This window comes from Onychostoma macrolepis, chromosome 12 (assembly GCF_012432095.1).
Source record: "Onychostoma macrolepis isolate SWU-2019 chromosome 12, ASM1243209v1, whole genome shotgun sequence".
In the NCBI taxonomy this organism is placed as follows: Eukaryota; Metazoa; Chordata; class Actinopteri; order Cypriniformes; family Cyprinidae; genus Onychostoma; species Onychostoma macrolepis.
Window position 1 is genome coordinate 14864503 of NC_081166.1, and position 16002 is coordinate 14880504.

A 16002-nucleotide genomic window follows, 5' to 3' on the forward strand; every position below is an offset into this window, starting at 1 on the left:
TACTTTCTGGTTTTCCTGCGTGTTGGCAGTGTTTTTAGTTTAAATAGCTCTTCGTGAATGTTAAACATATTGCAGTTAAAGGCACTGGTTCAATTCCAGGCTTTGTGGTGGAGGTCCGGCAGGCTCTTGATGTGGTGTGTGTTGGACATTGGGCTGTTTGAAGGCCAGGTCTCAGTCGGGCCTTAGTCTGGTTTCCATCTCTAGCGTCAGTGTGTGGAAAATGAGTGTGCTGTTGCGCTCTCATTATCTGTCACCGCACAGACTCATGTACTCTGTTGTACAGTATGCCCGTCTGGGACAGCTCTGTTCAGTGGCCGCAAAAAGTACAGTGTTTCAGTGGATCCTTAAGTATTAAATATCTCAAATAGTACAAAAATCATTTATCATTTGCAAGAGTCTTCGGTTTCAGTTCACGGCAATTTCCCCTCAGTGTTCTGTAATCATTCCATTCTAGATCTACTCCAGGTTTTCCATTTCCTGTTCACCAATTTGTGCAAATCAGTTATTTTGTTCTTCAATTTCAATGAATCTGTCAGTATAATATGAATTTAAATGTTTATTTGTATAGCTACTTTGCTGTTCAAAAGTTAAGGGTAAGATTAAGGGACACTTTCAAAGAAATGTCTTATGCTCACCAAGGCTGCATTTATTTGATCAAAATGCAGTGAAACAGTATTATTGTGAAATATTATGGCAATGCAGTGTTATAAGCTCCTCATTTTTTGTCTATTTAATGCAACCTTGCTGATTAACAGTATTCATTTAAATTTCTTACTCACCCCAAACTTTTGAACGGTACTGTGTATATATATATTGTATATATGTACAGAATATTAATTCGATTTTTCTTTTCTAAGAGGTTCTTTTCTTTATAAGATAATGTTTTCTTTATGGGGCCAGTGTACAGTGTGTTCCGCTGCTGTTTTTCGGGTTCTTGTTTGCTACTTGTTTCACAAACTTTTTTCCTCTGTCAGTCGCCCAAATTGATTTCCTTCTTTCTCTTTTGCTTGTTTTTATTTTATTTTTTATTTTTTTGTCTCTTGTTTGTGTCTCTCTGGCTCTTTTCTCTCTCTCTCCCACTAGTAGACATTAGTCTGTTTGTGTAAACCCTAAGCCGCTGGCCACTCATTTAAACTCTTTTGATTTCACAGGCGATCCTGTGGGTAGAAAGTTTATAAATAAAGCCGCACAGTCTTGTCTGCCAAGCTCAATCAAGCACCGTCATTCAATAGGGATAACCTTTTCAACGCTGTGCCTCTCGCTTAGTTTTTTTTTTTCTCTGCCCTCCTGTTTTCTTCCACGCTTTCATTACTGGCCTTCTGACCTCAGCCTCTCCTCTTCCTCCCAGCGGCCAAAGCACCTCAAGGGCTGGTCCCAGGGCAGCTCCTTCCAGCTTCCGTGCCCTGCCATGCATTACATATTCCATGTAACAGGAGAAGTTTTTGAAGGAGAAAACATTGACCTCTTTAAAGCCTACGGTCTAATTCGCTGTTATGGTTTGAGCCTGGTGTTGTAGTAATGTAAGACTTTATAACAAGGATGCATTGCTAGTTCTGCTCCCCCTGTGTCACTAGGATGAAGGAGTGTCAGGCGAGCAAGCAATATTCGTCTTAATCCCAAGTGTGCCATCCATTCATGTATGTCAGCAGTACGGTTTTCAGCTGAACCAGTGCACATGTGTTTGTGCATATACAGTATGTGTGTGAGATGTCAGAAAAGTTCTGTATTGCTTTGGTAGACGGAACTAACATTTAACAACTATAATAGTGGGGTTTCCATACATGTTAAAGTTTGGGGTCAGTAGCATTTTTTTTTTAAGTAATTTATTTTTTATGAGCATCAATTCAGCATATTAGAATGATTTCTGAAGGGTAATGTGACACTGAAGACTGGTGTAATGGCTGCTGATCCATCGCAGGAAGAAATTACGTTTTGAAATATATTAAAATGGGAAACATTTTTATGCTAATTTTGGAACATACAGTATTCATGTGAATAAGATTTCTAAAATGTGCAAAATAAAGTACAATACACTATGCCATACACTTGATGGGTGTTAAAATGGTTACATCATACATTAAATGACTGAGAATTACATACTAATAGATTTTCAACTTGCTTCAAACACAACAAATACATAACAGATGAAAGCAAGATATTTTTAAAATCAGTTCAAAATATCAAACATTTCCGAAACCATTCCGAACCATTATTTTGCATAAAGTATGTGATGTGATATGATGAAGACAGGATTGCAGTGATCGGCTAATCCTAATGACCTTTCTGCAGGCTGAGGGCGACCACAATTTAGGAGAAGTAGAAACGGGGAAGAAAGTCACCGGGAGTCAGAAGAAAGAACAAAAAAATGAAAACATTTGGGGGGGAGAAGCTAAAGCTGGGAAAGCCATTAGCCCCCGGAATCCAATTAAGGCAGGAGTTATGGAAAAATGGAGACGTGTTTTAGACTGAAATAAAAAACGCTCCATTTCCAAAATGAGTTTATCTCATCTGTCCACAGGTTCACTCCTGGAGGAGGAGCACCGGGGCCAGAAGCCTCGAGGCCTGTAGCTGTGCGCAGCTTTCGATTACCAGTCTTTTCCCCACACTGACCCCGGCTCAGGTGGATACACTTTAGTATAATCGGCTGAAGTCACTGGGATTTTAATTTGGAGGGGTCGTTTGGCAGTGTCTCTAATTTTGTATGTATGGTAGACCAGAGTTGAATTATCCACGGACATGGAGAGCAAATGGGCATCTGTTCGTCTGATTTGTAGCCAGTAGTGGATGATTATAGTCTCAATGTCCTTTACTCAGTGTTTGGCCATTCGTCTGTGGGGGTCAGTAATGGCCAGACTTTGCAGCGGTTCAGTGAATAGGTTTTGTGTCTGTTGATGTTTGCGTGTGGGTGTTTCATATCTCTGATGGAAGGAACAGGTGATTGATGAGACTAACAGCAGGACTTTTTCCTCCAGCTAGCCTATTGGATTTGTAGTTCAGATGCTTACTAAACCTGCTAGTGATGACTGCACCGGCTTGACCTGGCAGCCCACTCTGTTTGTCTGCGAGTTAGACTTGTGTATATGTGTCTCCACTGATGCATCAAGCAGTGTTCCCATGCTTTTGTAGTTCATATATCGAGACGTTGTCTTTATAAGGAAAAACTGTACCAGTTTTTTCCATCTCACTCCCATAAGAAATGTAAACTTAAGAATTGTAAACACGTACCTCTCACAAGAGTTTTATTTGTCTATTATTATTATTATTATTATTATTATTATTAATATTTATTCTATTTCAAAATTCTATACATTAAATATTTATAAATGCTTGTGGTTTTATTTATATATATATATATATATATATATATATATATATATATATATATATATATATATATATATATATATATATATATATATATATATATATATATATATATATATATATATATATATATACATATATATATATATATACATATATATACATATATATACATATGAAGAGTTCAGATGCAAAAGCCTCTAAGTGCTGTCTGAAATTTTCTTCTAAAATGAGCATTTTATCAGGCTCCTGTATTTAAAATATTTCCACTTTAATTGCATAGAAATGGACCTATGCATTGCCATTAGAGTACAATTACTGAACCTAAACATAGGAGCCTGATAAAAATGCTCATTTTAGATTAAATTTCAGATGGCACTTAGAGGCTTTTGCATCTAACTATATATATTAGGGGTGTCAACGGTAACGTGTTAACGCATGTGATTAATCTAAAAATGTTAACGCGTTTAATATTTTTTTTTTTTACGCAAATTAATCGTTTGATAAGGTTTGACCCCAACTTCTTCCCGTCATCTCAGCGCGGAAGGTTATCTAAATGGCTACGTTTACATGCACAATTTTTGGTTCAATCGGACTGAATTCATTCCGATTGAAATAAAGAGACCGGGTTGATGTGCGCGTTTATGTCACAAGCTTCAAATCGTAATTGTGTTTTTGTTTTTTGTTTTGGTTTTTTTGGACATGCGCACACTGCACAAATATAGAGTTTCTCACACTGTTTGCACATAATAACTACTCTCGGTTTCTTTATTTATTTGTTTTTAACAGCAGAATTAATATTTTTCCATTTCTGGACAAATATACATATAAACCGCAGTGCCGTGCTGCTCATATTTATCATGCCGAAAAATGCCCCTCCCCGTGCACAAAACGGGTTGCCTGTGGATGAGAGTCTGAAACAAGGACTGGTGGGAGTTTGTCCTGCTCCACTTCACAGTTGCTGAGTGAAAGGAGAGTTTTATAATGTCAGGACACGCATTTATACAACATTTTATTCAAAAGAATGACCAGCTCGTTCTGCGCGTCATATGTCATTATGCTATTTCCACGTCATTGCACATGTGCAGTCCTTTCAGTTTCGGTTTTCAATCGGATCAAGTGTTTACATGCACTCTCAATTGGATTAGAAAAGGAATAAACCACCCCCTTCAATCCGATCGAAATTTCATTCCAATCGAGCTCAATCGGATCGATTAAGGTGTTTACATGAAGCCTTTTCTGTCCGATTGAGCCGTCAATCCGATTGCAAACGGATTATTTGGTTGCATGTAAACGTAGGGTAACGTACAGCAGCGAACCAGTGTTGCCAGGGTCACGGCACAAGTGGGCTATTTTGAAAATACAGTCGTGGGAAAAATTACAGAGCCGTGGGTTGCGGTTTTGAATGAGAAACAAGAGACCAAAAAATGCAGATGAGCTGAAGGCCACTGTCAAAGAAACCTGGGCTTCCATACCACCTCAGCAGTGCCACAAACTGATCACCTCCATGCCACGCCGAATTGAGGCAGTAATTAAAACAAAAGGAGCCCCTACCAAGTATTGAGTACATATACAGTAAATTAACATACTTTCCAGAAGGCCAATAATTCACTAAAAATGTTTTTTTGGTCTTATGAAGTATTCTAATTTGTTGAGATAGTGAATTGGTGGTTTTTTCTTAAATGTGAGCCAAAATCACCACAATTAAAAGAACCAAAGACTTAAACTACTTCAGTCTGTGTGCACTGAATTTATTTAATACGAATTTCACAATTTGAGTTGAATTACTGAAATAAACTTTTCCACGACATTCTAATTTGAGATGCACCTGTATATATTAGTGCCGTCAAACGATTAATTGAATCCAAAATAAAAGTTTTTGTTTACATGTGTTTGTACTGTATATTTATTATGTACAGGAAATAAATGAACTTTTCCACGACATTCTAATTTGAGATACACCTGTATATAAATACAAACACATTCAGTATATATTTTGAAAATATTTACATATTTACGTGTTTATATTTATATTCATATAATTTAATATAAAAACATTTAATATTTTCATAATTTTTTTCTTAAATATAAATGTGCATGTATGTGTATTTGTATATATATTTATATAATTTTTATATATATACACACACACACACACACACACACACACACACACACACACAGTACATATATTATATAAACCAAAACTTATTTTGGATGCCATTAATTGTTTGACAGCACTTATTTTTATTTATATAAAAAAAAATAGAAAATCACATTGTAGGATTTTTAATAAACTGTTCATTGTTAATTTTAACAGAAAAGGATGCAACGTGCCCATAATCATGACTTCATTAGTGGGAAAGTTTCTGATGGCACGTGAAGACAGCAAAGAAGCACTCTTGCTCAGCACAGTGGAGTGCATCATTTTGTTAACTTTGTGGTTTATTGTTTTTAGTTGCTTGGGACGCAGTGACACACGGCCCTCTCACTATATATATATATATATATATATATATATATATATACACGCAATAATGCTGCACGTATCATAAGTTCCGCGCTCCGGAACTACATGCGTTGTGCACCCGAGCCAAACTGCTGCTCTGGCCCACCTCCTCCAACCGAGCCAGGCCCGGCTAAACCAACTGCTTGGGCACGGTTAAGATTGACTAGTGTGAGTACACCCTTATTCTCCCACATCCTGCACACACGAGTCTCTACCCGCCCGCTCTTGCACTCACCTATCAAGTGTTATCCCGTGCCGCACTTGTTGCGTTGGGTCCCGCAATAGTGCAGCTCTCTACTCAGAACGTGCCTGCTATAATGTTATGATCGAGGCTCTGGACTCTGAGCATAACTTGTTTTTCTATAACAAAATATTTCCTATAAAAATGTTAATGCCCTGGCAGTGGCAAATAGCTTTGGTTTTATATTTAATTTGATTACATTAATGTAATAAGTTGAGATTTACAAGAAATGTTTTAACTGCTACTATGTAAAAGGAATACTGCTGTAAAAAAAAAAGCACCTTATTTGTTTAAAGTGTTTGCAAACCAAATGTTATTGCACTTTTGTTCATATAGCAGTACTTTTAAATGAAAAAGTGCACAATACACTACTTTTTAAATTCATTATTGAATATTGTGCATAATGCGATTTAATCGCGATTAAAAAAAAAAAATGTAATTGTTGCCCAGCACTATATATGTATATGTGTGTATGTGTTCGTTACAGAGTAAAACATGTCACTTCCTGTTACCAGCAGGTGGTGCTATGGCTTTAACTGAATATGGTCACAGAGATCTCTTCAGGTCAGGAGTCTTATCAAACATGTGAAGTTTGGAGCAGGTCAGACATTGCATGCCTGAGTTATAACTTCCTGTTTCATGGCTAAACATCGAAATTCGTCATGCCACCACAAACCTTCAACGAAAACTCTAGATCTTCGCAATTTAACATCGCAAAGGCCTTTAGATTAGACTGACCAAATTTGGTGTTCGTCTGAGTCTATAACCGAATATTGGCCTTTAGATGTCTTCAGGCTAGGACTCTTACCAAACATATGAAGTTTGGTGCAGATTGTACATTGCATGTTTAAGTTGGTGTAAAACAAGTAATTTCCTGTTGCCAGCAGGTGGCGCTATGATTATTATGGAATATTAGTGTTTAGATGTGTTCTGGCCTGGTCTCTTATCAAACGTGTGAAGTTTGAGGCAGATCGGACATTGTATAGCTGAGATACATCAACTTCTATTCCCATGGCGAAACATCGAACTTTATGAGGCTGCCACGGACACGCCCTTTAATGAAAACTCAAGATCTTCACAATTTAACATTGCAAAGGCCTTTAGACTAGACTTGCTAAATATAATGTTCATGTCATTAAATCTCTAGGAGGAGTTCGTTACAGAGTAAAATATATATTTATAATATTTTCAGAGTTGAAATTAGGTCTATATTAATTTAAGTTATATCATTTATTAAATATTATAATAATTATTATTGTTTGAATGTTTGGTTCCTTTGATTTTCTTTCTAACATGAACAGCACTTTATGCATTAACGCAAACATTTTTGTGTTAAAAAATATAATTCTAAAATGATATATACTGTATAGTGGCTCAAAGACATCTTAACAATCCTTTCTCTAAATTTGGAATTTTGAATAGGACAGAGAAAAAATATCACTCCTTGATTCAAGTCTATTCTCCTCCGGCCAACAGGAACGAAGAGTCGGTATTCAGCACAAGCCTGTAACACTTGGGCAGAACACGACTTTCCACTTAGGCAGCACAATGGAATCCACTCCTACAGCGTGTTTCCCCTAGACAGCCATTCTTAACGAGTTCAACATGATTCAAAGCAGTGCCCAATACATATTTCAAATAGCACTACTAAATACTTGTTTTTCTTTAATCGTTGCCTGTGATGGTTATCCATCTTCTCCCCTGGATCCAGGCAGCCGGTTCGTGCTTATCTGTGGGAATGCTGAGCAATAACTGGAGTTGGTAAACCGTTTGTCTGAGTGCACAGAAAGACACATTTTCCCCTACAAGCGATGGAATATAGTTAGTGTGCACATGAGATGAGATCAGACGATTCTGGTACGTGCGATTTGCACCGGAAACTTCTCAATGTTTGATGCTGGGGGTCTCCCTGACACCACCCAAGGGGCCTGTACAATACCGCTAAACCTTTCCGCAGATGACCGTAAAAGAGGGTGGGAGGGAGTGAAGGCCATATGCCTGTCCATCTGAATGGATCATTCACATGCTCGACAGGCAGCTCTCCATTAACCTTGTTTGGGGTGGAAGGTGTAGGCTGAGGCATTTCACAAGAGAGAACTTTATTTGAGTTCATTTCCTATTTTCAGGAAGCCTTGAAAAACTACAGCTTACTTTGTTCAACCGTATCCACCTTAACTCTCTCAATCTGTAAAAAGCAGCATTCTTGGGAAAATATAATACATGATTAACTATGACTTACAAGCACAGGACAAGGATTATCCATTCCAAAATAATGGATAAAAGAATTAGTCGCAGGTTGTAAACCAAAAGATGATGGAAAACTAGGGTAGCTCTTTCTATGAAATCATTTTCTGTTTGATTGATCACTCTACAGTGTGTTATGATTCCCCTTTTTGACCTTTTTCTGGTTCCCTTATCTTTTTGATAAATGTGAATGTGCATCATTCCATATCCATACAGGGAGTTAATGTGTTTTGAAGGTTACAACCCTCATCATCCTTGACGTTTTTGAATCCCTCAGGGCTTTCACCTCACACATCTACTAAATTTATTCCACGGCTGTAAGATATTATTGCTGTGGAAAATGGGCATTCGGGAGCCACAGCAGCTCTCAGGCGATTGTGTGTGCGGCGGCAGCGCGTGTCTTTCTGTGTTTACACTGAATTTGGACCTTTTCATTGTTTTTCCTTCCATGTCTCTGTGGAAGAACAGGTTTGATTTGTGAACTGCTAGTTGGTGATGGTAGGTTGCGTAGCTCTGAGGTCCAATTAACTCGTCACGCCACAGTGCACGCCATTAGTAGAGGTGCATGTTTGGGCCTCTACAGCGGGCACGTGTCGGTCTTCTAGCCTGTACTGTCATACTGGAAGGGAAATGGAAGGAATTTTATGACCGTCCATGGCTGGCTGGCTTTCTCTTTTTATATTTATCTTCGTCCCCAAACCAGAAGGTCCTTGGCTGAGCATTTCTAATATACTCAAGCTGCCTTCTGTCACCCCACATATAGATTTGTCTCACAAAGCTGCATCCTTTGGAAAAAGAGAGAATTAAGGAGAAGCAAGCCCAACATTTCTGCTCAGAATGGAATGGATTAATTTTCATTGTGTTTTTTTTTTCTTTTTCTTATTCGGCCTCAATCAGTTACGGAGACTGGGGTTCAAGAGGCGGGTAGAGTTGCTTGCTTTCTGAGCCTTGATTTATTTATCCTCATTGAGATGGAAAGCAATATTTCAGCTATTTGGATGGGGCTGTCTATCCTGTTTTAGTGATTTTGAAGGGTCCCGATTACGAATCCTCTTCAGACAGTAAACCGCAATTTGCACTGACTAGCCACAGCCGAGCAGCCGTAATAAAAGCTTTGCACCTGCTCTGTGTTTGGGAAAATGGAGATTCCTGATGCCAGAGCTAATCGACTATCGAAACTGAAGGGTACGAAAATTGAATGGAACAAGCCACTCAGTGTTTCAGCTTACTAAAGGTCACCCTCATATCCTCTCGAAAGGAATGATTTGGCACCTGGTACATTTTCCCCATCGAATAATGTTGATATTTGTCAGATAATCATATTTGTATGCTTACCTGGTTGTAATAATGCAGTTCTTGATGTTTTTGCTCCAGTCAGGGTTGAGTTTTAGCGTGATGGCAACACGTCAAGTGGCACGAGCAGCAGAGACCACAGGTTAGCCTGAGTGGAAGAATGCTCTGTCCTAAAAGCTTGTAACCAAATCCTCACTGTGGAACCACACAAACACTTGTGTTGTGGTACAGCGGGCGCTTGACTTACGGTGTGTTTCATTTGTATCCCAGCGTAGGTCCCCACCAGCCCTTATTAGGTGACTGTGTGGAAAAGAACAAGCTGTAAAGAATGCAGGATCTGTCCACGGCCGCACATCTGCGCTCCGCGGTCTCTCGGTGCTGTGGAAAGTATTAAAGGGGGACTGGATCAGGGCTTTTTTTTTCATTCCCCTTCTCAGTCCATAATTTTCTTACTGCCGTAATCTTGCTTGGGCATCTTGCATCATATCCCTGCGTTCATTAATCACAGTTTAAAAAAACAAAACGCCGTAGAGGCGGGAGGGGAAAATGCCTTGTGCAGAGATGGGGTATTAGGTGTCTCTGGTTTGGGGCTGTGCTAGTCTAACTAGCATCTGTCATGAATATAAAACCGTGCTGCTTAAATGAGGGGTACATTTTGAGTTTTGATACAGTCTGGGGTCATTAAAGACAGACTGGTGCTGTCCAGAGTAATCAGACAGGAAGTTTTGTGGTGAGGTTCTTAACAACCTTTTAGGGCATGAAAAAACCACCCGTAGCTATGACCGTGTCCTGAAATAGCCCACCTCCTACCGTGTCCCCATGAAATTCGTAGCCTCAGATATTTCGGTCTGGTCGTTTTGTTACCTGGACGCGGATGAAAGAACCACAAGTCGGTTCATATGATGGTGCACAGGAAAATTTGTTATGATCGGGCCCAGACAGAATCTGCGGACGTTTTTCGTATTTTCCATGCTGTTTTTTTGGGGAAAATCAGTGGAATGGGTTTAGATATGGTAAAATGTGGTATATGGAACTAATAGACCTAAACACTTGACAGATGAAAGAGAAACCAATGCACCAAAATATCTGATGAATGAACACATAGAGAACGAATGATATGTAGAGCATGGCCCACCCCCCAAAAAAGATTAGGTAACTGTTTTCAACATTTAAGTGAGAAATATTGTTCCCCAAATACGTTTTTTTTTTTTTATATCAGGCCTTCTTCCGAAAAGCATGTTAAGCACTAGTCTCAGCCTCAGACGTCACGACCATGGAACGTAGGCTAAACATCTGATGCATATGGCACACAAAAGTGGAAACACTTCAGGAGTTTTGAAGTCGTCGTCGGATTGGTTGAATTATACAGGATTTCCGGGAGACGTGTGTGTCGCGTTCTTTAACGTTCCACCTGTAAACGAAGATGCTGTGACGCCAAACGAGACTAATTAAGCACTGACCACAACCTCAAACCATTACAGGTGCCGGAGGCAGGGTGAAAGGCTTGTGAATGTCTTAAGAAAGAATGAGTAAATGTAGGAGTGTGTTAAGATCCAACTTATATCCTCATTCTCAAATTCACACAAGAAATTAAGACAAGCTTGTTGTTCTTGTGTCTTTATTTGTTTCTCTCTTCCTCTCCAGCGGGTCTACGGAGGAGTTTTCGTCTCAGCAGAAGGGATAAGAAGACAAATAAGTCCATGTATGAATGTAAGAGAAGTGAGCAGTACGACACAGCTGATGTGCCCACTTATGAAGAGGTGACGGCCTACCGCAGAAAACACGGAGACAGGCACAGACTTGTCGTGTTGGTTGGTAAGTGTAACAGCTTTGGAATATAAAATGTGTGTTTGTTTTTTGTTTTTGTTTTTTTGCTGCACTTGACTGTAACCTATAAATCTTGTTCTGCTATGGGACTCTCACTCAACCCGGCCCTCTGAAGACCCCTAGAGCTGACGGGACCGGTTGAGGATTAATTCATCTTTGTGACACTTCATTCGCAGCGCTGGTGTTCTGTTGGAACATTTTATTCCTTCTTAATATTATTCACCAAAGAATTGTTAACACTTATTTTCAAGGGAACAGCGAGGGCAAAACCGCAGTGAGACGTCAGCTTTACAAAGTGAAAAAACCTTGAAATGATATTAGATTTTCGAATGTCAGATTTGATGTTTGTTTGCCAGAAATTCTGGACAGAGGATATAGAGGCCCGAACAATGAATTAAGTGTTTCATAAAAGTGTGAATAAAAAGTCATTTAGATTTGTATGACAGATAGCTTGTGGGTTTCAGGTTCCTTTCTTTTCTTTTAGTTTTTTATAATGTTGAAATGCTGCATTAACCACTTCTCATTGACCTCCTCCACTCTAAATCAAGTTCATAATTTGTTTTTCCCAGTGTAAAGGGTGGTTGTTGTGAAAATGTCCTCATATACCGACAAGTAATGTTGACCAGGTGTATAAAATATTTCACATACAAACCTGTGAGAGGTAGCACAGGGTCACGGTTCACCGCATTAGACTAGGCCGTGTGTTTGTGAACGCAACACGGCATATGGATTCTATCACAGTTTTGTTGGTGCATGTAATTAATGGGGTGTGTGTTCACATGCCTGTGTGACCGAGTGCATAAGGTGGTCTGTTTAATTAATCAAGATTTTCCTACTGTCAGGATGCCCCTCTGGTAATTTGCAACTCATACAGTGAAACTAACACATATATTTTCAGTTTTGTCTCATAAGGTGGAGGGCCAGCTTCATGGATGTATCAGTTGTGACAAACCCAAGAATGTAGAAAAAGGGTCTGCTGTGTTTTTTCTCTGAACTGTTATTCTGTCCCTTGAGGTCATTAACTTTTCCTGGCCTGCACTTTTTATTATTTTTTTTTTTTCTTGTCTGTCTTTGTCATGCTCATTGCCAGTTGTTTTATTGTATTTAATAATGCTGCCATTAATGATGCCATTTGAATCTTTTTCCCCACACGTCGCTCTTTGTACTCTTTGATTTGTGTTTTCTTGCTATTGTGAATGAAAGTGATTCATTTGAAAGCACATTAAACTTTTACACTCCCATTAGGTGTTTACCCCTGTCTGCGGACAACAGGGTCAAGCAAAATCACCCCAGAACAAAATGGTCTTATTTCCCTTTGCTTTCTCTAACACAACTGACCCACGATTTGCGGTTGGGTTTCAAACGACTTTCCAGACGAATCAAGATCTTATCTGTTTGGATACATATTAATCGAGCGGCCAAAGTCAACATATTTAACATATGCGCAGCTTTGCAAGCCCACCGTAGTGTTTTAACTGAAACCTGATTATTTAACATAGCAAATGATCTGTTTTTTTCTACATGTTTGAGTTTATATAGACCCAGACAGAATAACGGTGGAACAGAAGAATGGCCATTGAGGAAAATGATGATCTAAAAGAGCTGTCGGTTCAAACGACGGATCAGATTCTTTATTTCCTTTTATATCAGAATTTTGCTTCTCTTTCCAAACATCTCTGTCTGGGCTTTTGTAATTGAACATTACAGTTTGGGCTGCATTGTGTTGTTTCTTCCTAGAACTATCAAGTATAATTTTTACACATCTGAGCAGTTGGCAGGGTGCTGTACAAGTAGCATAGTGCCCAGCTTAAAATCTCGCCAAAAAAGCTTTAATTGTGAACTAATCGTATATAGAACTGTGAAGAAAGGTTATTTATCGGACACACTTGGTGGAATATGTTGATGCTGATAATATGAGGACATGATGACAGTGTTTTAAGGAGCGTTGAGAGAAGGTTGGACAGCGGCCCCCCACGTTCAGCCAGCCTAGCAGCTCCTCTAGGTTAACTGCATCTGCTCCGTGCTTGGCCTGGAAGTTATTAAGCCTTTCGTATTAGCCTTCTCCCCTAATGAGCGCCCTAATGACTACTGACACTTTTACGACCGCTGCAACCTGCCCCAGTGAGTGCGTGCATACACTTGGATTGAAAAACAATTACTCAAATGTGTTATTTTATTGGGGCTGTTGACGAGTAAAGGGCTAGTTTTTGTTTGGGTCAATAAAGCGTATGACAATGAACAGAATAATCAGGAAAAAAATACACAAAGGCAAGTCAGTTAAGCTCTCTGATACACCACTGTCCCATTTTGAAGGCTGGCTGGCTGGCTGCTCAGTGCTTGAACTCAGACTGCATGTTTTAATACTGTTTGTGGCTTTTTGCACACAAGCGGCTATACATCAGAGATAGGGCGAGCCACTGCAGAGATGAGTGACTGAGGGCTTTAAACTCATTTAGTGCACATGATGAGTGAATAGAATGGCCAAGGGACTATGGACCATCCGTCTTCCCTTTGACAAGGTTTCTAAAGTGGCAGGCAGACAGGGCCTAGTGGGGTCTGGAGATTAACATCCCCTGAAAATAAAGACTGTTTGAGTTTGTGGGTCCTTTTAAGGGGAAGGAGCATTTGTGTATGAAATATGGCTGGTTGGAAACATGTATTGCAGTGTACTTTTTTCCTTTTCCACCTATATATATATATATATATATGCGTATGTATATGTATATATATGTGTATGTGTATGTATATGTATATATATATATATATGTATACACACACGCATAAACAGTTTTTACATATGGCTCTCAAACAGGAGCTCCACATTACTCAGTGACCCTGAAACACAAGAAATAATCTCCTGTTTCCTCACTGTAATAAATCAGCATCTTGCTCGTCTCCTCTATCACAGTGGAATAAGGATAGCACGTTTTGCATCGTCATGGGCTTCTCATGATGTCATGTGTGTGTTGGAAAATGTATGATGCATCAAATGAAAATGTGTATTCTCTCAGCTAGTAGGAAAAACATCTGTTTTGTGTTCTCTAACATATAGATTTTGATCTGTGCATGTCTCAGCAATCATTAATGGCTAATAGAAAAACCTCGCTTGACTCTCTGCATTATACAGTCTGAATCTTGGCCTGTCTTTAACAGGGCTTTGACATGCATGGAGGGATCAAATCTCTGTTGCTGTGTATTTTTGCTGCAAATGTGGCTCAGACTCTGTAGAAAGAACAACATGGGGCTTGTAGTGAAAAAGAGATGCAAGGAGGAGAAATGGATGACTTGAAGTTTTCACTGTGTTCACTATGCTTGGACTGTGATTGTACAGTGAAAAACATTTTTTTAAAGTAATATTTGTTTATTTATATATTATGTTTAATGTATTATATTTGAATGTTTGAATATAGTGCATAAAGTAAAATCTAAATATAAAGTCAATAAAATAATCAATCTAACAGTGCAAAATCCTGTTTTAATTAGCTGTAATTTTTGTAAACTCTTTTTTTACTACAGTAAATTAAATTTGTAATCCAATTTAATTTTGTACTTTACACTTTTTGTCTACACGGCCTGTCAAAGGTTTGGGGTCAGATCAGCTTATTCTCACCAAGGCAGCATCTATTTGATCAAAGAAAAAAGAAAAGAAAAATGTAACATTGGTGCTCAAGAAAAATGTATTCTTATCGGTATTTAAAACACTTGTATTGATTAATATTTTTGTGGAAAATTTGATACATTTTTTTTCAGGAATCTTTAATATGAAGTTCAAAAGAACAGCATTTATTTGACAGAAATGTTTTGTAACAATGTTAAAGTCTTTATAAGTATTAATGTCTTGCCTCAAACTTTTGGACAGTAGTGTGTTTTTAATAAAACATTTAATTCATAAAAAGTATCCTTTTTTTGCCTGTGTTTTTTGACAAAAATAGAAATGATACAATAGAAGAAAAAAAAGCAACATGCTAAAATAAAAGTTTAGCAAGATATTAATGGACTTTCTGTTTCTGTGTCTCTCTCTGTTTTGCTCATCTAGGTCCTACTGGTGTTGGTTTGAATGAGCTCAAAAGGAAGTTGTTGATATCCGATCCACAACATTTTAGTGTCACAATCCCACGTAAGTCCTTGCTTATGTGTGTGTTTCCGTTTGTGTGAGAGTATGAGACTGATTTTTTGTGTGCGTGTGTATCATACCCTTCACAATACTGTAGGTTACCTTTGTGACAATGATTCTCTCACTTCATCAGTGACAGCTCTAGTAGGGCTGTGCGGTTTGGGGAAAATATCTAATTGCGAATTATTATTATTATTATTATTATTATTATTATTATTTTATTTTATTTTATTTTATTTTTTTTGGAACAGATTTTGAGATTTTGTTGTTGTTTTTTTTACATTTTGCAAGTCAAGCTTCAGCTCAATATTGTGCAGCACAGTATGGACATCGTTACCCTGCTGAAAAAAACAATAGAAACCATCACAGAAATTCTTATGGTTTCCATCAAAACCATTACAAAATTCCTTTTTATAGTGTGTTTTGGGCATTATTTCAATAGGAATTACT

At 38.3% G+C, this 16002-nt stretch overlaps 1 protein-coding gene across 2 annotated transcripts in view; it reads left to right on the forward strand.

Annotated features, from left to right (window-relative positions):
* The window catches only part of mpp7a (MAGUK p55 scaffold protein 7a), a 141678-nt gene that overhangs the window by 109636 nt on the left and 16040 nt on the right, over positions 1 to 16002 (forward strand). For both annotated transcript variants that reach the window (XM_058793296.1, XM_058793297.1), the window contains 2 exons: positions 11256 to 11426; positions 15475 to 15555. In XM_058793296.1, the coding sequence (XP_058649279.1) occupies positions 11256 to 11426; positions 15475 to 15555 (252 nt within the window). The remainder of the gene's footprint in view (positions 1 to 11255; positions 11427 to 15474; positions 15556 to 16002) is intronic.